The following is a 24,217-nucleotide window of genomic DNA, read 5'->3' on the forward strand; positions in this document are numbered from 1 at the left end:
ACAGGATAGGAATCCATTCAAAATACAACAAGACAACATTCAATCAGCTTCTGCTCAAAGGGCACTGGCCTTTGTATTATTGCTATTGTATTGTTAGTAATAGTATCTTCAGAGTTTTTAATACAATATTTAATCATGGATACTAATATTATCCTAGCTAGTTCTCTAAATAAAATATCTTAGCTAAGAAGTTGCTTTGGAAATGAAAATCAATTATGAAAAAATACATTATAATGAAATGTTTTTGTTAAAAGAAACTAGAATTCTATTAATAAAATGTCATGTACATATTGGAAGTAGGGATTTAAAACCATTGTATAATTGAGTGGCTTAAAAAGGAAATATTTCAATATAAAGTTTCTGCTATTGGTGATAATCACAGCTCATATTTCTGCCATCTAGTCAAGCTCCAAAGCATCCCTCCACAAACTGTGCTATATCAATAATGTGTTTGGTATAGACTACTTTAGAAAAACTTCTTTACAGCAGAGCACAACTGCACTAATCAACATTAATTTGTAACCACTGCAATATGTTTATACGGATTTTAAATTTGTAGTTTCTTTATATTCTCATGCTTTCAAATATTTTTATTGCAGTTACACAAGTTAGGGATAATACTACTGAAGCATAGAACACTTTCTCTGTTATTCTGAACCCAGGATCAGCACTTTAGGTTAGATATAACACTGGTTGGCTTTTGTCCTGATCAACTCAGGCAGCAAAGGGATATTTTTTCACCTCCCATAAGTCAAAATAAGGAAAGTAATTTCTTATCAGATGATACAATTTTGTGTTTTAGACTTTTGTGTACCATCAACTGTTTATGTCGCTCAAAATCATTATCCTATTCTTCTGTGCTTAATTTAGACCCAAGTCCAGAGAAAAAAGGTAGTATCTTAAATAACTTAATCAGACTTTCCTTCATTCTTCATTTTATATATTTTTTAAACAGGACCCCTACTATTTGTGTTATAGTACTAATGTTATAAGAACCTGGCTGTGCACAGTACAACTTGTGTTTTCAAGCTGCACTGAACATATAAACTATTACCACTGACACTTTATATGCCACATTCTGCCACTATTTTTTGGACTTGGGTGGGCCGAATTTTCAATCTGTGCATCCAGTATGTCAGCAGTACGACATCAATGTCTCAGCCAGAAATTTAAAGTTGCAACTGTAACTGTGCATAATATTATGTCTGTATATTCTTCCATGTGTGCAACTCTTTCAGTACTGCTGACAATGCTTTGAATTCTGTGCCACAAGGTGAACAAAACAAATTTCAGAACACCAGCAGCCTTGAACATCACAGACCAATCCTTTTTGACACAGTGACAATATTTCAGCTGAAACTTCTTTGAACATAGTTCCAGTATCATATTCCATTGGTAACATTCTAGATAGATTATATTGTAGCACAGGTGTGCTGACAAAATGCAGTTAGTGAGCAACTTTTTTTTAACATTTAATTGCATAGCAATTGACAGGATATGCTAACTAACACTTTTTTATGCCATGTTCCTGGTCCCACATTGTGAGTGGTGTATGAATGAGATAATACTGCTAACTGGCATCATTTTCAACTGCAAAACAGAATGCAAAAGCGTATGGTTAAGTTAGCAGGTTCCACATTTTATTGCTTAATCCTACTTCTTCTCAAGTGACCTGGTTTCCAGTGTGAGCTACACCTGCTTTGTGCTGCAGAAGACTCCCCCAAAATAATAATCCAAAGTATATCAATGGATTATACAGATTATACAGATGACTGAAAAATGCAGTCCCAGCTCAGGAAAGAATTACATTTAACCATCTCTCCCACTCATTTCAGATGAGTTGTCCTGCAATACATCTATCTGTTATGCCTTTTAACAAGGAGTCAACATGGTACTGAATAAATTTAGCATTTTCAGCAATGATCCCAGACCAATCCACCAGATTACAACACAGTCATTTTGTTTATAAATGTAACTATTTCAAATATTCTCTGCATTTAGCTTTTTTTTAAAAAGGGATAACATGTAGAATAAATATAAAAAACACAACAGAATGCCAATTGTCTCGAAGTGGGATATGGAAAAGATTTATGGAGTTAATAATCTGCAGAACTCGTAACCTGAGCTATGAGGTCATTTAGGCACAGATTTCTCTCCACCTTCATTCTGAAACATATGGGATCGTCTATTTGCTGAGCGGTAATAGTACCTCCACTGTGTCAACTGCTTTCTTGCAACGTCAAAAAATTAATAGCCTTCAATATATTTTTATATGATTTGAAGTAAGTTTGCAATAAATTTTGCAGCGATTGTGATGATTACACTTTCTCTGTAGAGCAAGTCTCAGTGCAGTACACACTGCAGAGCAAGTCTCAGTGCTCATTTATGCAGCCTTCCCTGTTTGAGCAACTCATTGCAAATTTCATTGCCCTCTTTGACCCAATAAATGAGTCAACAAAGTCATTATAGTTGACATTGTTCAATATGAGATGGAAATGTGTTGCTGGAAAAACGCAGCAGGTCAGGCAGCATCTAGGGAACAGGAGAATCGACGTTTCGGGCATTAGCCCTTCTTCAGGAAGGGCTCCAGCATCTGCAGACCTCACTTTCTCCTCATTGTTCAATATGACATCAGTGTTAATAGTCCAGCATAAACCAATTCGCAATTGTTACTTAAGGAGTGAGATTCTCTGATTTGTAGTCTAAGTGTGGAGGAGAGGTGTTCAATGTTAACTGACTCACTGTCCCCAACCATTTAGAAAGCTTGTTGAATTAAGCTCCAAACAGCTTGTTAAGAACCGATCAGTGAATTTCTGAGTCAATTGCAGGGTCTTGACAGTCAAGTCTTGCTTTTCCAGGAGATGCAGGCTAATCAGAAACAGCTTCGACATCCTAAAGATTATTGGTTGAAGTCCAGTCTTCAAGAAATCCAACACGTGGAAGGTAAGTCTTTATCTCTTGTTTTTCATGGGGTGAGGATCATTGAATGGGAGGGCTAGTCAGGGGATTCAGAGGCAAGGGAAGAAGGATGGCTGTCAGTGGCCACCCACTCATGACCCCATCATCCCTGCTTAGATTGCAGTAAATGGAAGACTCACCACCCAGAGGCAGATTACCCTCTGTCTCTCAAGGTAATTGGGCTGGTGGTGGGTTGAGGCCATTAATTAGCTATTAATCCACCACTTGAGGGCCTTATTTGCATCTCCTCTGTCAAGAAAGGCAAGTCAAGAAAGTTTCCAATGTACCTCCTCAGCCAGCACTTTATTGCTGAGGTTGCAAGAAGGGGGCAGTACCTCGACAGATGCATCCTCGGCAGATAAACCAATTTTATACCAATATCCTAAACCTATGCAATATTTTCTTCTCGAGAAGCTTAACAATCTTTTGTGCTTGTGATCTGTCCATATTGACCTCACTGTACTAAAAAATTCATGAACAGCATTGCTTTGGGATCTATTACAATGCTTTTCTATGAAGCAGAAGTCAGAAATGAAATATAAGGCCTGAAGGCTTTTCACCAGGATCATACACTATATCTAATAACTTCATTCATCAGCATTGCTTTTGTCCCAATATTTTCAGTTTATCCATATTGTTATGCAAAGGTGTAGTTATTAAACCACTGCATTCTTCTGGAAAATCCTGAGACTTGAAGCAATTAAAATGATTCCAAGCTGCACGGGTGTCCTATTTCATTATATTCTTGGATGAAGAAAAGCTTCTTTACCATTCTGGGCATCTACTCATTTCTGAAACTATTTTTTTCTCATGTGAATAAAATACAAATGACTTCGCAACTTGTTGTGTCCAAGTTTTACTGGAGTGAATGGCATGTGTCTCCCATCCCCCAATCAATTTTTTTTAACCGCATCACCTATGACACAACTGCTTTAATGGATCTTCCATACAGGCTATAGAAAAGAAGAGATGTAATAGCACCAATCAGGCATTTAAGTTAAAATTTAAACTGAAGGGGACAGTATTAGACTAGCTGAAACACTTAATACTAACCTTATGTCAAATTAATAGATTGACTTAAGATCTGTAAATAATGAGGCAGTTAATGTCACAGTACTCTGTTTCTTGTTGGTTTATTAGCATTCTTCACATCTTCACCCCTGCTAAAGAGCTATCTTTCACAGACAAAACCACTGTGCTAGTCCCACCAATGGAATCAGGTGAGAAGGTTGGAAGTGAACCATTATACAGGGCAGTGCCGATCTGGGTTTTGAAATATCCTTTTCAATGTATCATACATCACGTTTCATAGAAATCAGCTTTGGTGTGAGCACTTAACCAACGTGCAGCTGTTAATTTCCTTGACAGGATTAAAAAATGAAATATTATCATCTACACATTGTTTGTGATCTTTTTCCCATCTCTGGTTTCAAAATTAAATTAGACAGAGCAGATGTGACAAGTGAGATGAAGGTTGGTTTGTATTACATCTGATTTTTTTTTGATGCACTCTCAATTTCTGCTTTGTATTGCAAATTTCTGACATGGTCCCTCCCACCTGACTCTGAATTGGAATCTGATACAGAAAGCTTCTTTCTAAAAAAGAAGTCAAGAGGTTGTTGATAAGTTTACATTTTGACAGTTTAAAAATTTCCTTTGATTTCTGACATGGATTTCAAGTTCCCATGTCATCTGGCCTTGGAAAAAAAAACTTCAAGAGTTGTCTCCCCAACCAATTTGTATGTGTTCAAGGCTACAATGAATTATATCACCCTCAAGTTGCTGTATAGACTGGCTGCCCTGGAGACCATGCTTGAGGGCTAACACCTGTTAGCGACACAGACCCAATGAAAAAAAAATCTTCATTAACTCAAGAAATCAAAGCTTAAGGATAAAAATATAATTTTACCTCTTCCTAATCCTGAGCTTCCAGAAGTGACCTTTGACACAGGAGCTTGTGTGGTATGTGGTGCAGATTTCACATATTTTTCTTCATCTTGTCTTTCCTTTCAGAACAAAGAAATCAGAGAAATAGTGGTGAAAGTTGCTAACAATCTTGTCCAACAAAGAACAGAGCGTCAACTAGAAGCATGTGAAAAAAAAATCATAATTCTACTTATTTGAGGCTTTATTGAGTTAAACTGACAAGTAATAATTAAGAGGCTAAATGCCAGCATCGAAATTGAGCAGTAAACGGGGCCACACAGAAAGCTGGAACAGCCTTCCAAAACCCTAGGGTGGGTTGGGAGAGGTCATTGGTCAGGGTAATTTCAGGAAAAGCTAATTTCTCAACTACCTTTAGCAGGTGGCATGGCACTCAATGACTATTTACTGAAACTCGCCCTAGGAAGTTAAAAAAAACAAAGGTCATGACAGACAGGAAGAAATGGAGAAACAAAATCCTCTCATCTATTTCTTTAAATGATTGCATGAAAAAGTCAATGAAATGAAGGAAAATGGGTGGAGGGACAGGGTACTGAATCAGGCAATCAGCAGAAGGTCTTAGACACCAAACTGAGTGAGTCAAATTGCCTAGGAAGCTAACTAAACAAACAGTACATGGCACACAAACAAGGACTGCTACACCTGCGGGAAATGCAAGTTTAAATGAAATGTGTTTCATCCCCTGTCAAACCATTTCTTTAAAAAATCGAAAAGGTGACCATGTTAACCAGTGCAGCTGGTGACACTGCTGCCTGCAGCAAGGTCAGAAAAGAGTAAAGTGAACAGAGTAAGTATTGTTTTTCCAGCACACAGCAAAAACATAGCAGGGAGCACTTTTAAAGCACAGCTGTGGTCACGTTTCTCTGCCGGTGACATTGATCAGATTCACACAACACCATAGACAACTCTTTAATTATTCAGGTATCATCACAATTTCTGCTTTAATGTGTGAAAACATAGGGCACAGTTGTTATTAAAACAATGGGAATGAGAGGGCCATGAGTAATCTAAATTTCCACCAGCATGATGATCAGTGTTGACTTATCAAGAGTCTACGTAATTTGATTAGAGTAAAGATCCAAACATGCAGACTGACACTGGGATCTTTGCATCTGTTATCGAAGATTTGATTAGCTTTGCACAAAGTGCAAGATTAAACTCTCTGGTTGGTGAAATTCAAACCACCTGCATTATAGATCAACATCAATAGGGATAATTCTACGTTTTCCCAATGAGTAAATCCAACCTATATTAAAAAAGAATTAATTAATAATGAGTTTCAGGTAGGCAAAATTTAGCATCTGTGCCTGGGATTACAATATCAAAGCACACTGCTGAAAATCTTGTAGTCTTTATTAAGGTTTAACTCAATTTAAACATCACTTTTGGACCAATTTCCTTTCATGAATTAATAAAAGTTCCAGGAGTTTGCAAATTATTCTTTCATAATTCATTATCAGCCACCATTTAAAGAATGACTGGTAGCTAATAAGATATTGGGCTACCCATTGTCTGTAATTTTAAAGACTCAAAAAGTCAATATGTGTTTCTAATAAATTACTAATATGATCCAAATGATAATATTTTTAAAGCAATTTTTCTTTCCTTTCAATTTTATATTGCCACATATATTTGTGCTGAGAGCATGGAGACAAATGCATTTGCATTTATATGGCACCCTTCATAACCACATGATGCCTGATTGCTTTATAGTCAATTAAGTACTTTTGAGATGTCGTTACTGCCGAAATGAGGGAAACATGGCAAATAATTTGTAGGCAGCAAAGTCTTACAAACAGCAATGTAAGACTGACCCATAAATCTGATTTTGCATTTGAGGACCACATAGTGGGCAAACTTTGTGGCAGTGACATGGGTCCCATCCACCGTGTGGAGAATCAATGGGGCCAAAGGCAATCAGGCACTTACCTAATCAATCCCTGATTGAATTAAGGCCGCTGTAGGGTAGAAGTCCCATCACAAGAGCTGCTGGCTAATCATAGACTGGCAGCTTTGCAGTATCAGCAAAATTGGCACCACCAAGAGTGGTAGCCACTGCCAGTATTTCACTGCAGCCTATCCAGAAAATTGACAATGGATTCTCTGGAGACTGACTGAAGTAGTTGGAATGGGATGAGATTTGCAGGGAGGGACAATAAGATAGGGATTGGCAGCAAGGGCAAGAGCATGGCTTCATCTGGGTTTCCATCCTCCCATACACCTTCCCAATGTCTTTTTAATGAGGAACACTTAACCAATAACCCCCATCAGTTGAGAGTCCAGGATTAGAGAGCATAGTCTCAAAATTAAGGGGTTCCAAAGAAGAGAAGGAATTTCCAATCTCAGAAGGTTGTGAGTCTTTGGAACTCCTTGTCACAGAGAGATGTGGGGACAGTGTCTTTGTGTATATTTAAAGCTGAAGTCAATAGATTCTTGATCAGTCAAGGAATCAAGGGTTACAGGGAAAGGGCAAGAAAATGGACTTGAAAAATATGGGATCAGTCGTGATTCCATTGAATGGTGTAGAAGGCTAGAGGGGTCAAAAGGCCTATTCCTGCTCCTATTTCTTATGGTCTTATGGTGAGTGCTTTATTGTTGGAATATTTTTTGGAGTCACAGGGAAGAAGTGAGAACATTAAAGAATAATAATGATAATGAAATTTAAGATGGAGCAGAGAATAGGTAGCTAATATATTCAATTAACATTTCTGGAATGATTAATTAAAGAAAATTACGCCAATATGCTCTTATGTGGTCAAAGTGTTGCATTCAAATTTAAGAACTTTAATATGGACTACTTGTCCATGCCAATAAGAATTCTTATCATGTAGTTAGGAACTTGATTGCAATTTTCATTGACACATTTTAAAATTCATATTTCACCGTATGATCAGTGCTGTTAATCAAAAGATGTCCACAAACATTTCATTATAGAGTCAAAGAGATATACAGCACGGAAACAGACCCTTCGGTTCAACTCATCCATGCCGATCAGATATTCCAACCCAATCTAGTCCCACCCACCAGCACCTGGCCAATATCCCTCCAAACCCTTCCTATTCATGTACCCATTCAGATGCCTTTTAAATATTGCAATTGTACTAGCCTTCACCACTTCCTCTGGCAGCTCATTCCATACACGTACCACCCTCTGTGTGAAAAAGTTGTCCCTTAGGTCTCTTTTATATCTTTCCCCTCTCACCCTAAACCTATGCCCTCTAGTTCTGGACTCCCCGAGCCCAGGGAAAAGACTTTGTCTATTTATCCTATCTGTGCCCCTCATAATTTTGTAAACCTCTATAACATCACCCATCAACCTCCGATGCTCCAGGGAAAATAGCCCCAGCCTTTCAAGTTTCACAACATCTTTCCGATAGGAAGGAGACCAGAACTGCACACAATATTCCAACAGTGGCCTAACCCTGTACAGCTGCAACATGACCTCCCAGTTCCTGTACTCAATACTCTGACCAATAAAGGAAAGCATACCAAACGCCTTCTTCACTATCCTATCTACCTGTGACTTTACTTTCAAGGAGCTATGAACCTGCACTCCAAGGTCTCTTTGTTCAGCAACACTCCCTGGAACCTTACCATTAGGTGTATAAGTCCTGCTAAGATTTGCTTTCCCAAAATACAGCACTGAGCATTTAACTAAATTAAACTCCATCTGCCACTTCTCAGCCCATTGGCCCATCTGATCAAGATCCTGTTGTAATCCGAGGTAACTTTCTTCACTGTTCACTACACCTCCAACTTTGGTGTTATCTGCAAACTTACTAACTATACCTCTTAAGCTCACATCTAAATCATTTATATAAATGACGAAACGTAGTGGACCCACCACCGATTCTTGTGGCACTCCCTGGTCACAGGCCTCCAGTCTGAAAAACTACCCTCCACCACCACCCTCTGTACAGACAAGCATTTTTGTGGAGTCACAGCAAGCAAGGATGTGCAAATGTACTGAGGCTCTCAGCTGGGTTGGACTTGCACAGCTTCTGTTCAAGCCATCACACCCAACCTTACTGCTGACTCCAAGGACAAGTAGCAAGCTACTATTGTCATCACAGATTGGGAAAACAATCAGTGAGCTGCTTCATCATTCTCACCTCATGGGTCAGATACAAGTCAGGCATAGCTGAAACATCCGAGCCACCAAAGTAGACAGACACTCACCCACTCCACATGTCAGACAGCCAAAAGGTCAAATCAAACTTCGGGCTGAATCTTACTTTTTTAACAGTGTCAATTACATTGAATGTCATGAAAGGTTTCTCTCCCTGAATCCTTGAGGATTTTCTTATTCTACTGCCCAAAACTCACTTCCTTAACAACTTACCCTACCCAATGACATCCTTTACATCCAATGCTAGCCCAATTCTATCACTTGCCATACCAGGAAGAACTCATCATTGCTGGGGTATCCTGGAATACAATGGCATCCATGATGTCTGCGCCATCTTTAAAAAGCTGATGTGCACTTGGACAAGCACTGTCAGCCTGAAGTTACCCTACACAGTTTGTGACATTTGCACAGACGTTGCAGATAATAGCAATTTGTGCCCATTTTGCAGACAAGGACCTGGAGTCCCTGGTGGACAGGATGGTGCAGATGTCAGAAGTCCACTGCCCACAGGACTAGCAGAAGCAGCCATGCCATCTAATCCAGCCAGTCTAGTTTAAGGGTACCACCTCAGCTGTGTGGAAGAACACACATCAGTGAAGGAACAATGCCAATGAACTTCTCTGCTTGAACAAGGTATGTGGCACCATCTTCTCTCTGCTACTTTACACTCACTCACTTACCCAACTCCCAGCAAGGGTCATGCTCTATCCCTCTCACTATTACATGTAACATCTTCCCTCACGCGATTTCACCCACCACAAACCCCACCCTCCTAATCCTGCATAGCTCTGCACAATCTACTCACTTGCTCAGAAAAGTTCACTACGTTCCCCCCAAATGCACCAGCGCTTTTATCTCATTCAAACCCTCCCTTTCTCCCATTACAGGAGAAAACAACCCACAATAGAGTAAATACCACCACCATTTGGCCCCTCACCCCCTATTGAGCAGATGATCCTGTCTGACCCATCATGCCCAAGTCTCTGGACAGATATCAGTGGCTGTCCTTAACTTATTTTGCCAGGACCCCTGACTAAAGGCATCTCCCTTGATTTGACTGAGGATTGCTGACAAGCTTCCTGGCTTTGTGCCTGTGCTCAATGGCAAGGCAAGAAATAAGCACTATGAGCCTAGTAGCTTTGGCTGTGGGTGCAAACCACAAAAAGGCAAGGCAAGGCCAAGCAAGTCAAAGATGCTGTGAGCATCAAGGTAGGCTCAAGGTAGTGAGCACTAAGAGCAGCCCAAGAGGCAGTCGGCTGATATATTGAGCTGGATGTCTGTCTCTGTACACAAAGTGTCCTTGCAGCAGCATTTCAAAGCTTATTGCCACTGAGCCTTGAAGTACAAGTTTTAAAATGCAGAAACATCCTACTCGTGGATTCGAGAGGTCCCGGATAGCCTTGAGAGGCTGGCAGGTGTCAGGTGGTAGAGTCTGTAGGTGCCCTTGAGCATGTCCTGAGATATTGTTGCCATGTGTCCAAGATGGCAGTGCAGAGAAGCAAACAGTGAGCCAAGTACCCCGTCTGACTTTCATGTTAGAAACTCACAATGGGCAATAGGATGTATACTAATGATGTGAGAGGCACAAATAATGATGCTGATAGTAAGCAATATCCTCATTAACAGACATCTCACTAGTGAGAATCTCATCTTGAGGTTTGGCATATAGTTGGGAAATACAATTAATTACTCACGACATTGAGAGAGGCCTGGTTAGATATCTCATACAATCATCTCATGATTTATCACCATAGCCCATGTTATTTCGGCCCTATAAGATTCAGCCCAGTACATCATTATGTTCCCAGCTGATGGTAATATTGGACACGTCAGATCCCAGAATGAGAGTGCTGGTTTTGTTTTTCATTTCATTTACCATAGAGTTCATTCATTGGACATATTCACAAGAGACTGCTATTGTATTTTTAACAAAAAAACATAAAGGTATACTACTCAAAAGGGAGAAACCACAAATTGTATTACACAACATGAGCTATTAGAATGAACACATTGCAAATATCAGAAAGAACCATTCAATCCTTGAATCCAAACCCCAACAATAACCTTACAGACACTTAAACCTTAGGAAAAGATCACTCCTATTTTCAAGCTAAAGGTCCCTGTACAGGGAACAAAGTTGTAATTGGTTTCCTATTCAGCAAGGCTCTATGGATTTACTGAATGCTAATCTTTTTCATTAACATCTCTCCACAAGACCTTCCACCAGCTGTTGACTCACCTGACTATTACTACTGAACATGAATTCCTTAAATAGGTCTCCAACTGCCTCATGGAACGTCTTCTTCTCTGACACCCCCACAGTCTCTGCTTCTGACATTTTCTTCAAAACAACTCTCTCCAATCCTATCCTGAATGTTTTAGATACTAGCACCTCTGCTGCTGTAGGACCTTTCTCTATGAATTAACCTATTTCTAGGCACTGCTTCCCACCCATCCCCCCAGCACACTACCCCCTCTACCCCCCACCAGGCCCCACCAAACCGAGTCTTTCCCTGTCTCTCTCTCCTCCTATATTATGACACTCAAGTCAGCAAACATCTTAGTAACTATGTCCCTGACAAGGATCTTAGTCCTTTAGTTGAAATTGTATGATTTGTTGGAAATGTTGTCTTTGCTCACTGTTTAACTTTCTTACTTTATTCACAGAATTTCAAACTAAAATTGATTTTCCTCCACCTCCTACCACGGCTTCTGCTCTGACACCCCCTCTGTGTCATGCAACACCTTTCCTCACTCACTTTCCTTATCCTCTGTCCTCCATCACCACTAACTCTACATCCCCTCTGCATTGTCTCCTCACTCCATTAGAACACCTCAACAGCTTTCCTCCAACTAATAGCTATGCCATCCACTTGTGTCTGAGACACTCCACATCATGGCAGAGTGAAGATGAAATGTTGATAGTTCTGGACATCGGAGTAGTTATCTTCACAAGATGAGGATACTCACCCTGTCTGGAGAGGGCTGGAACAGGGATTCAGAGACAAGTGCCAGGAACCAACATAACCCTGAAATGTGGACAGGTGACAGGCAGTCAGTGTGCTGCATCAGGCGCTGCCTTTAACCAATGGCCCTGACATTTGTGTCTTCCAGCTGCAGCCTGAGAGCTGAGCACATCAGCTGAGAGGCAGCAATCTCCTCCACGGGAGACCACCTCATCCTCAGAAGAAGAGAGCATTCAGGGTCTGGAAAAGCCATCGACAAGGTTGACCATTGAAACCTTTCTCCCCATCAGCAACAACACCAAAATGTCAGTGGGCTCAATAGATGAAGGGAGCGTGGAATGAGAGGTTGCACACAACCTCATGCTCACAGTTGAAAATCCCACAGATCTCACAGACAGACATGGTTTTTATTTGCCATGGAGGTCAGCCTCTGAACATAATCACAAGAGGCAGTCAATGCACTTTTAATAAAAGAACGAGAAAACGAGAAAAAACACCAATCAAATTAGATTCAACAAGAACTATCGGAATAAACTCATCACCAATATCAGAAAGAAAAATTCAATCCTTTTATTCCAATTATAAACACTCAAACCTCAGTGAACGGCCATATGTCTCCACAACAACGTAACTTGTTCAGTGGGTTTGCCTATACTCAGTTTTCTTCTCAGCCAAGTTTTATGCTCAGTGCTATTCTCATCAATTAATGTCTCTCCCCAAGACTTTTAAACAAGCTGCTAACTCAATCTGCTCTTACTACCAGACGTGGTAAACTCATGTTTTTAACCCGCTTGTCTTCCTTTCTGACATCTCCACAGCCACTTTTAATGGAATTTTCTTCAAAGCAAGTCAGCACTTCTCCGAGCTTTGCCTTGGATGTCGTGAAGACTACGAGTCTGATAGCATGTCTGCTGCTTTAAACCTTCCTCACTGAACTAACCTGATTCTTGATCACTGTCCCTCTGGGTTGGAAACCTCAAGTCAACAAACACCTTGGCAATTATCTCCAGAGGATTTTGTGTGTGTGTGTGTGTGTGTGTGTGTGTGTGTGTGGTGGAGGAGAGAGCAGGGCTTGCCATTCATCTAGCTAAAATACCATGTATTTAGGAAATCTTCAAAATTACTTTCTAATATTTCTTAACAAAATCAGACCTTCACAGAACTGAAAACTAAATACTGTATTTCTCTAAGTTAGAACCTATGTTTCTAAATAATAATAATAATATATTCTGAGCCTTCCTCACAATGTGTATGTACATAACTAAATTACATTTAATGCCATTAGCTTTGGAACAAAAAATTCACAGGTCTGATAAAAATTACAGTAAACAAAGTTATTTGTTGCATTTTTCACTGAATGTTTTCTGTATCTGTCATCAGTATCTTTTACATTTGTGCAATTGGTTTGCTTAATTTGAACTGCTTTTATAAAAGTAGTGAGGATTAAAATGGCACTGAGTAAACCTTCAGAACAAATTCATACCAAGCAAGAAAAAAAAACAAGTATAGTTCCAAAATGAAAGTCCACTATATGTTACTCTTTAGAATGTGTTTGATATTTTCCTATACTGTTGCTCCCCTATGTTCAACGTTTTTGTGATGTTACTGCACAAGTTATACATCCACGATGTTTTGCATCATTGTTTCAGTCCTCCAGGGCAGTATTTAATGTGGGTAAAGCAGTGGGGACTCTCCTGCCAAACGGACAGCCAGTGAGATCCCCTGCTACCTCCTGTATGGAAGGCCTGCCAAATTAAATGCCAAGTCCAGCACTGACAGACCTTGCATTTTGGATTTCCCATGTGACAACTACCCCACTGGTCACTGTTTGAACATCCACAGCAGCAGGATGAGGTCCTTAAGTGGGCTTTATTTGACAGCATGTTAGAAAAACTGCCCATGAGCTTTTCACCCCAGGTGAAAAATCAAGGCAGGAGCAGGAAGGTGGCATGGTACCATGGTACAATTAAGTGCACCTACCTTCAAATACACCTCGATAGAGGACCTAAAGTACCACCCACCAACTGTGTGCTGTCAGTAATTGGTGAAACGTTCAGAAGTAACCATACTGTCAATCATTTTTGCCAAACTTGGATGGTGCAGTTTGTACAATTTATAATTTGAGCCCTATTAATGGGAGTTGTTTTTCTTTCTGTGAACACCATGCAAAACAAAAGGAGGCTGGATGTAGACAAGTTAAATGTGGGGTTAGGGGGAGTCAATTCTCCCCATTACTTTAGAATTTCACTACTAGTGCACACAGTTTCTAAAATAATATATGAGCACAATCACTGATTTTTCTACATGTTATATATATCATACAGAAATCACTGAGGGTACAGCAACAAACCTGCTGTTAATCACATCGTAGTATAATCATGCAGTCTTTGTATAAAAGAAGATCTCCAATATTAAATGGTTCCACATACAAAGCTTCACATGAAGTTCTGCAGCCATCCACGAACAGAAATACATCTTACAATCCTCTTTGAAATTAAGTGTTTCAAGCAGAAGAATTCATACCTGACAAGTTCACAATACCAGTAATTCAGTGATCGTTGGTTCTTGTTCTTGCTCCAGACGATTACAAAATCATACCACGGGAAGCAATTAACAAACAAGACAAAGTATACAACAAAAGCAAGTCAACATATTTATAATTGATACACACTGTATCTGCACAATGTTATAAAATAAGCTAACCCTGTAAAACACAGGACTGACCTATTCCCCCTAGTGCTGACAAAGATTAAACTGTGGACTCCATGTGATATTTATATGATATGATTGTTTTAGATTATGCCTTAAATGGATTGTAACTGTTTCCGTGTAATTTAATTATGAACATCCAAAGCAAGGTGTGACAAAATATTTGATCAATACCATACTTGTGAGACTCATTGAGCTAAATCATCCTGTACACTACAATAGCACATTTATGAAGTAGGCCCTTACTAATGTGCAAATCAATACGTTCAGGTGAGAAAAAGTAACACTGTGAGTTCAGAATCTCAAACATGTGCTGGTCAATTATTGCTGTTTTGCCATTAGTCTCAAACAAAGAGCAATTTGCCATTAGACTCACCAACACTTTTAAGAATTTTTGCTGGATCTTCCTACAAAACTCATGATAGAAACTTTGCCCTCATTCTTAATAGCAAACACACTCTTGCAGCAATGTGACAGTTATCTCTTCACCAACGATGGGCAAACGTGATGTTTGTGCTCCTATTTGTTAGGTTGTTGGTCTACAAACTAGATATCCAAAGAGTTAATGATGGATCTTCACAAACCTTGGTACAAAGGTAGGGTTTGAACCAATGAAGAACTGATTAGATTTTTGTGAAAGACATGGATCAGGATGCTGGAGATTTTGAAGGATTTGTTAACTTTTGAGATAAGGTGAATTACCTCTTTGTTTTAGAACATTATGGGTTGCTTTGTTTAAAATGTATTTGTTTTAGAATATTATGGATTGTCTCAGTGGAATTTGCGGTAGAATTATGTCAAGTTCAAAAGAATAGGAGCATCCTTATGAAAAGATTTATTTTTCTAATTTTAGTTAAGGAGCATCAGCCAGACAGGGAAATTTCTCATCCAAGAGTTGCATAACTGTCAGCATGTTAAGTTAACATAGTATGGTGGAGGTGTACAGAGTGTCTTCTTCACCTGTTGTTAATACAATGCCAAGCTGCCTCTTATTTTTCTTCCATCTCTTTGTCTTTTTTTTCTCTTTCTCATTCAGATCTTCTTATTCATTTACTTACTTTTCTTTTCTGTACTTTATTTGACTCTGATTTATCCTCTATCTTTGGTTCAATCTTTATATCTCTTTGGTAATAAGAGATTACCAAATGTGCTATGATTCCAGAGGCCCAATTGTTCTGTTCTCTCAATTATCAGTTCAAACTTACAGTTACCTATACCACAAATTATTATCGAGTTAAAGGATGCAGGAAATTCCAACTAAAAGGCATGCTGTGAGACATGGTACTTCATCAAGATTTGACCCATTCCTTGAGTACATGAGATTACATGATTGTAGTAAACTGTGGAATGAAATGAAGTCCTCAGACTGGATTCATAGATCGCACCTTCATCATAGGTACTGGATACCTCTCAGTGTTACGAGCTACTTCATGTAAGGTCGGTTCTGCTATAATGTGGTATTTCTGTTCTCATGCAATCCCAAGTTATAAGAAAATCACATAACAGCAGCACCATTTAAACTAATGAGACAGGAATTGCGTTACAACCAACACACGCTTTAAAAATTCATGCGTTAGAAACGTGTCCCCAATTCATCAATCGCGTTACAGCAAATTTGCATTAACTAAACGCGCATTATAGCAGGACGGCCTGTATGGCTAATATTTTTCAGTACAATTACACGTTAACAAATCTCAGTCATCTCCCACATTTCAAACACATTTAATAATAAATCAAGATCTTTAAGTTTGGGTCCAGTGTTGCAGTCATCAAAACGCAACATTTAACCATTTCTCAGACTCCTAATACTTCCCATTGAAATCATGGAAATAAGATGGACACAACAAACTATTAATACTATATTGCATCATACTTGTGAGCATTTCACATTCTGAACATTTTCTGAATGGCAGGCAGTGACTAGTGAGGCACTGAGGGATCAGTACTATGACCCTAGCTATTCCTAATATATATGAATGATTTAGATGAGGGAACTAAATTTAATATCTCAAAATTTATAGATGATACAAAACTGGGTAGGAAGATGAGCTAGAGGAGGATGCAGAGATGTTGCAGTGTTACTTGGACAGACTGTGTGAGCAAATACATGTGGATGCAGTATAAAGTAAATATGAGGTTATCCACTTTGGTAGCAAAAACAGGAAGGCAGATTATTATTTGAATGACTGTAAAATTGAGAGAGGGGAATGTTCAATGAGACCTGGATGTCATTGTGCTCCAGTTGCTGAAAATAAGCATCCAGGTACAACAGGGAGTAAAGAAGGCAAACTGTATATTGGCCTTCATACTGAGAGGATGTCTTGCTGCAATTATACAGGGTATTGGTGAAGCCACATCTTGAGCACTGTATGCAGTTTTGGTTTCCTTATCTGAGGAAGGATGTTCTTGCTCCAGAGAGAGTACAGCAAAATCGATCGCTGGGCTGGTAAGATTGAGTTGGGTTAGGATTGTATTCACTGGAGTTTAGAAGAATGAGGTGGGATCTCATAGAAACCTTTAAAATTTTAACAGGACTAGACAGGTTAGATGCAGGAAGGATGTTCCCAATTATGGGGGAGTCCAGAACCAGACGTCATAGTTTAAGGATCAGGGGTAAATCTTTTAGGACTGAGATGAGAAATTTCTCCACCCTGAGAACGGTAAGTCTGTGGAATTCATGATCACAGAAGGTGGTGGTGGCCAAAACATCACGTGTTTTTCAAAAAGGAGGTAGATGTAGCTCTTGTGGTTAAATGGATCAAGGGATATGGGGGAAGGGTGTGGTTAGGGTATTGAACTCAATGATCAGCCATGATTATATTGAATGGCACAGCAGACTCGAGGGGTCGAATGGTCTACTCCTGCTTCTGTCTTCTATGTTTCTGTGTTAAACCTAAGTGGCAAGTGAGCCCCAAATATTAATTCAAGGATGTAATTTTCTGCCTGTACTATTAAATGGCTGTGTCACTCTTGTAATATTGCTGGTAATGGCCTTCCAGGGTTGAACATTTCAATAATATTCCCATGATCCTTGTGTTGCACTAATATACATAATGTATCAAAATAACAAAAAGAGCTTTAGTGTCACTGTTTAAATAAATACTTTTCAGAGCCCAATCAGAATGGGTTGCATTCAAGTTATTCTATAATAACAACACACGGATTAAAGCAAAACAGAAAGAATCATTGGGCTTATATATGTATAATGTACTTCCTTTAAACTTCAGATTTTGCCAATACTGTACAAATATTAATTTTGGTCAAATTCAATGGGATGTTATCCTTACCCTCAGGAATTGATATTGCCCAAGCTTGTTAGTACTAAAACATTGTATCAGTCAGAACCAAAAGCAATATTTGGGTTCAAAGGTTTTCTTTGACTGGTGCAATATAAAAGTAGCTGACTAAACATCCAAAGAAAACACCAGACCAAATGAATTAGAGTTCATTGATGTGCTGACTTTTGCCTGTTAAAACATAAAATTACTCGCAATATAAAAATTAGATCTCTTTTTATAAAAACAAACATCTAAAGGAAGTAATATTGTACAATAATATATCATTTTTGAATTTCTTAACTTAATTCTGCACCATTCACCAATGTTAGAGAAGCTTCCACACTTCAGACTTACTAGGCTAGATTCTCCTTGGTGATTCTTACCAAATTAGGAAGTAAAGGAATTGAATTTTTAAGAAGCTAAGAGCTGGTATAGACCACTTAACCCTTTGAGCTTCACTGTTCATGATGATTATCATTGACCTTTTAACTCAATTCTGCTTTCCCATGCTATCCGCATCTCCTTTAATATTTTGTGCCACCTAAAAATCTAACAACCTCCATCTTCAATACATGCAATGTCAGAACACCCACAGGTCTCTATGTTAGAGAGTTCCATAGATGCATAACCCTTTCATTAAAGAAATTTCTTAAACCATGGTCACTTCTAGATTCTCCAGTGAGGCGAAACATTTTCTCAGCACTTGTTGTAAAGCCTCTAAACAATTTTCTAACTTTCATTCAGATCACCTGTCATTCTCATAAACACCAGGAAATAAAGATCTACTCAATCTCTCTGAATAAATCCATCTCTTCATCCCAGGATTTGTAATGGTGAACCTTTGTTGCACAAGTATGTTCTTCCCTAACTAAGGAAAGGAAAGCTGCAAGAACTTTGAATATGGTCTCATCAACGCTATGTATAATTGTACTAAGACATCCTTACCCTTATATTCCCACCCGTTTAACAAAACTAATTGCTAGCTGTACCTGCATACCAACTTTCTATGCCTGATGTTCAAGAACACTCAGATCTGTCTAAAATGGCAACATTTCCCCATTTATTATTCAAAAAAGTTCTGCTTTTATCACTGTTCTTATCAAGTTTGATATCTTTACCAGCTGAATTCAATTTCTCAGTCAACCTGTCAATATCCATCTGAAGTCTCTTTTGCATCCCTCTTGCCACTTAATTTTTCTCCTCATTTTGTATCAGTAACAAACCTGGTCATGTTATACTCATTCCACTTGTTAATGCCTAATGCATTAACTTAGATTGTAAATAGTCAAGGTCCAGGTACTGATCTGTACAATACAATACTGGTTACAGCCTCCCAACCCTAAAACACCCCATTTATTTTTGCTCCATGCTTTCTGCCCATTAACCAGTTCTATCCTTACTATATTACATGTCTAATCCCATCAATCTGAGCTTTGTGACATAACATATTATGTTACCCCTTAACAGATTTTTTTTCAAAATCCAAATACATTAGATCCATTTGGTGGAATCTTACAGAGGCCAGAATGATGTGGTCCTTAGTAAGAAATGTGTCAGAATCCCATGAGACATCGAGATCAATTCATCACATCTTTTAACTAAGTTTCAGGCATCGAGGTGAGATTCTCACTGGGCATCAGTGAGCTGCCTATTAACGGGGATTATTGCTTGATTATTCACTATACAACTCACCCCAATGATATGCAGCTTCCTATACTACTACCAACCACGAGCAAACTAGACACCGAGAATTTTAGACATGTAAGTCCGAGTGGGTACCTAGCAACTTTAGCTCATCACTGGCTGCATACAGCCTCCATGTTGCACCCGACATAACATCATCTCAAGGGCCTGATCTATGGGTTCCAGCCACATTCACCCCGCATTTGCAGGCATTGGCATCTGGTAATTGTCAACCCCTCAATCCTCTGATTCACTTGCTCATTTTGGAAGCACAGACCAGCATTGCAGGATGCACTGGCAACAAACTTTGGAAGGTTGCTGCAAGGACACTTTGTTCACTGGGGTGGGAGCCCAGCTTATGGATTGGACCAGGCTGCATCTCAGGGTTGCTTGCTTGCTCTCTTTGCACTGGCTCATTTAGTACTTACCTGTATGCTCACAGCATCTGTGTCTTGCCTTGCCTTGTCATACCTGTTAGCACATTGGAACTTCAACTAGAGTCTAAACTCCTATATTAACATATTATTTTGCACAGACACACCTGCATCCTGCTTGCCATGCTTATGAGTTGTGATCTATTTGGGGCTAAGAGGACAACTTGCTGTGTGGCACATCGAGACGTCAGTTTAAAACCTACAGTATGTGCCAGCTGCTTGCTTGGCAACACACACACCACTGCACTCTTATTCAATTAAAGAAAGAAAGTAGGTTAGTTAGTGCTCAGTCCAGTCAGGAATGGGTTGCCGTTGGTTGGTAAGCCCTGGTGCCATAATTCACACATACAGACCAGTGGGTTGGCCACAGTCTACCATTCACTTTGATCTGTCCCATCATAGTCTGGGGGAGTGTGTAAAGGTCAGTCCAATAGGACCATCAACAGAAGCCAGGGGAATTGTTTAATGTGGTGATGTAATGGTAATGTCACTGGATAGCATTCCAGAACCCTAGTTTAATGTTCTGGGGAATATGACAAAACAGCATTCACCATGGCAAGTAGCGAAATGTGAATTTAATAAAAATCTATAATAAAATGCAGGTCTGACGATGATCATGAAACCATTTCTACATGTTGTAAAAACCCATTTGATTTACTAATGTCCTTTAAGGAAACAAAATGCCACCTTTACCTAGTCTAACCTACATGTGACTCCAGAACCACAAGGTGGTTGACTCTTAATCACCTAATGAACTATTAGAGCAGGGCAATAAATGCTGGCCTAGCCAGCGAGGCTCACCTACCATGAAATTTTTTTAAAAAATCTAGAGCTGTTTGTTGAAGTTGATCAGACATTTCAGGTGATTGCAGACCTGGGTGACCAGGCATTGATTGGGAAAGGTGCAAGGGGATGTTGCAGGAACAAAGAGAGGCTCATAGAACATAGAACATTACAGCGCAGAACAGGCCCTTCGGCCCTCGATGTTGTGCCGACCTGTGAAACCAATCTGAAGCCCATCTAACCTGCACTATTCCAGTATCATCCATATGTTTATCCAATGACCAATGACATGCCCTTAATGTTGGAGAATTTGAGGAGACCTTCAATAATACTTTGTAACCTCCATAGTCAGCAATGCCATTGTTAGGCAAGGGAATCAATGGTTACTGGGGGTAGATGGGGAACATGGAATTCAAAACATAAACAGAAAAGCCATGATCTTACTGAATGGAGGAGCAGGCCCCAGGGGGCGAAAAGGTCTACTCTGCTTCCATATTGTATATCTAAATGATTTCCTAATCTGCAGGGATCTTTGGCACCTTTAAGTGACCAACTATTCTTGTCCTGCTGCAGGCTTTTGTGGTTGAACTTTGGCAGTTGAAATTTAGCTGTGACCTGTTGTGTCTCCTAGGCTAGGAAAACGCCTTGGAGAAGGAAGTAGGGGTAGGGGAAAGGAATACTAGCAAGTGTGGACAAAAGTCTCAGCCCACTGCAACTCTGCCAGGGAAAACAGAACTCAGTTCACTGCATCAAAACTTTGCAAGGCTAACAATTTGCTCATATTTTATAGAAAGCACTTAAAATACATCCTGCAGACAGGAAAAATTCATGCCACCATGGCAAAGGATGCCTGTTCACAAATAGTCTTGGAACTTTGGTCAGACTTCTTTTACAAAGCAGATCACTGATAAAAGGTTTATCTTTGTGGGTAATGAAACTGGGGAGGAATATATTTCTCAAAGTAATATTGGAACTTAAAATCTGGAACTTAAAAAGTCATGGTTAACCTTTTAAAAACTACTTATTCACTTAAAAAAGATTAAATCCTGTCCAACATGTAACACTAGATGTTCAAATTTGTCAAAAAAGAGAAAAATGGTAATTTTTATCTTAATTTTAAACTTGCAGCAATTTGTAGTCTTGAAATGCACACTTCTGGAAAATGTGATGCTGTTGGCAGAAATAACAAATGAGCAGCCAATCATCATCCACCTGTTAGAATAAAACTTTAATGCTTCTCAAAAACCTAATGAGCCATTTAACTGGTACAAATTTCAGAATGTCTGTAAGCACAGTTGCAGAGTGTACAATCTTTCTGCATAATGGCTCAACAATTGTAAAATAAAGTCCACTTAGGTCCTGTCATAATGGCAACCTCTGTTATGGAGAAATTCAAACAATTCTTTGTGAGTAATGGCTGCTCCCAAAGTCTGCAAAGAATACTACAGAGTGATTACAGTTACAGGTACATTTATTAGCTGTCTCGAAGTCTAGCAGTTGCATGATTTCTTTCTCAGTCACCTTGGCTGCGCTTACTTTGTCAGCCCCTCATTCTCTCTCTCTTGCAAAACTCAATTTTTCAAGTAAACATAAACCCATTAGAATCAGGAAACTATTGGGCTTTATCTATATGTATCTTGCCCTCAGTTTCTCTCCACACTGCACTCCCATTTTATATGTGTTAAAAATTAGTATCTATCTCACAATGTAAGCCATTAACATTGACTTTTTCCAACAGTCGATAGGTGCAGGTGGAGATAATTACTTGGATTCAAACTCCAGCTAGTGTTTCTTTTTAAAGTGATCATTAACATGTACAAAGACACTGGGGTAAATCTTCAACCTTATCACAAGAGCATTAACCTGGCAGAGCATATCATCCAAACAATCAACCCAATTCTCATCTTATTGATTCTAACAACGGCTGGGAGTTTGGCTTCAGGTTACTGCCCAGTTTTTGTATTAAAAAATACAAAGCTAAACTGCAACACTAAAGCTATAACCAATAAGTAATTTAGGATACTTAGAGTTTCTTCTCGCAAAGGCAGAAGGAAAATCCTCATTATGCAATTAGAATCTGAAATGCTCTGCCTAAGATGATGGCAGAGGAAGGTTCAATAGTGTCTTTCAAAAGGGAATAGATATGTGCTAAAAGAAAAGTATCAAACTGCAGAGCTACCAGAAAAGGGAAAGTGAGTGAGAGTAGCTGAATTATTCTTGCAGAGAACAGCATGGACATGATGAGTCAAATAGCTTCTTTCTGGACTCTAACCATTATAGAATTTTCTCTGCCACAAACAAATACAAAGACACAAGGCTGAATATTTAGGTGGAAAGTAGGAGTTGAATTTGATGCTGGACCAGAAACCCACCTTTGGGGTAATTGATGAAAGTTAAGATTTTCAGTAGGATAAACCTTAGTTCTTTTGGGTATACTTTTGGGTACAATTCAGAGTAGTAGGTGGACTTCAAAACTGAAGGGCCAATAAGTGGCCTTCCAACTTCAGAGAAGCACACAGCTGCAGTACATGTTAAGTAACCAATAGGGTGCTACAAAAGGGAGGTCCTCCTCTCAGCCAGTTTTTAATTTGTTTCATAAAACACAAAATGCATGTTGGTCATGTGTACATGTGTTTTTGGGTTGTACATATGGGCATGGTTAGGGCAGAACTCTGTACAGGGTGGTCTTCAGCTGTATCTACAGACAAGAAAGGCCTTTAGGCCTGCCATCACTGGGGATACTTGACCTACACCACTTGACTGACACTGATTGAAGACCCCCCCATCAACTCCTAAACTTATCTTTAACAAGGTTCTTAATAAGATAAATTGCTTGCCCACATTATAGGCACTAGAAGTCTTTGTAGATCCCATAATTGTGTTTTGCAAAATGGCTGGTGCCAGAAATGAAGTCCTTATCCATCTCCATTCTAATTTAAGGGGCCCAAAAATTCAGCCCACTGTCCAGGTCAAAGCAGCCCATTTGACTGGCACCCATCGGTACCTTAAGCATATAATACCTTCATGAAGAGGCACAGTGGCACCAGTGTCTACCAGCTACAAGGTGAATTGAGGGATTTGAGCTGAAAATGTGTTGCTGGAAAAGCGCAGCAAGTCAGGCAGCATCCAAGGAACAGGAGAATCGATGTTTCGGGCATAAGCCCTTCTTCAGGAATTGCATTGAGGGATTTGCCAAAGTGTGGATAAGGTCTTCTAAACATATGGCCTTTATAACCAAGAAACACTAGCAGGCTTAAGGGAACACTAAAATTGGCAATTTATACGATGTAGGTGTAACACCTCACCAAGGCTCATTTGTCATTGCAATCCAAA

The 24,217-nt window shown here is 39.3% G+C and overlaps 1 protein-coding gene across 4 annotated transcripts in view; it reads right to left on the reverse strand.

Annotated features, from left to right (window-relative positions):
- LOC122561234 (uncharacterized) overlaps positions 1–24,217 on the reverse strand; it is a 297,608-nt gene that overhangs the window by 95,255 nt on the left and 178,136 nt on the right. For all 4 annotated transcript variants that reach the window (XM_087998832.1, XM_087998834.1, XM_087998833.1 and 1 more), the window contains one exon: positions 4,868–4,964. In XM_087998832.1, the coding sequence (XP_087854958.1) occupies positions 4,868–4,964 (97 nt within the window). The remainder of the gene's footprint in view (positions 1–4,867; positions 4,965–24,217) is intronic.

This window comes from Chiloscyllium plagiosum, unplaced genomic scaffold, assembly GCF_037043375.1.
Source record: "Chiloscyllium plagiosum isolate Xiang-an unplaced genomic scaffold, Cpla_swu_hap1 HiC_scaffold_22, whole genome shotgun sequence".
Classification (NCBI taxonomy): Eukaryota; Metazoa; Chordata; class Chondrichthyes; order Orectolobiformes; family Hemiscylliidae; genus Chiloscyllium; species Chiloscyllium plagiosum.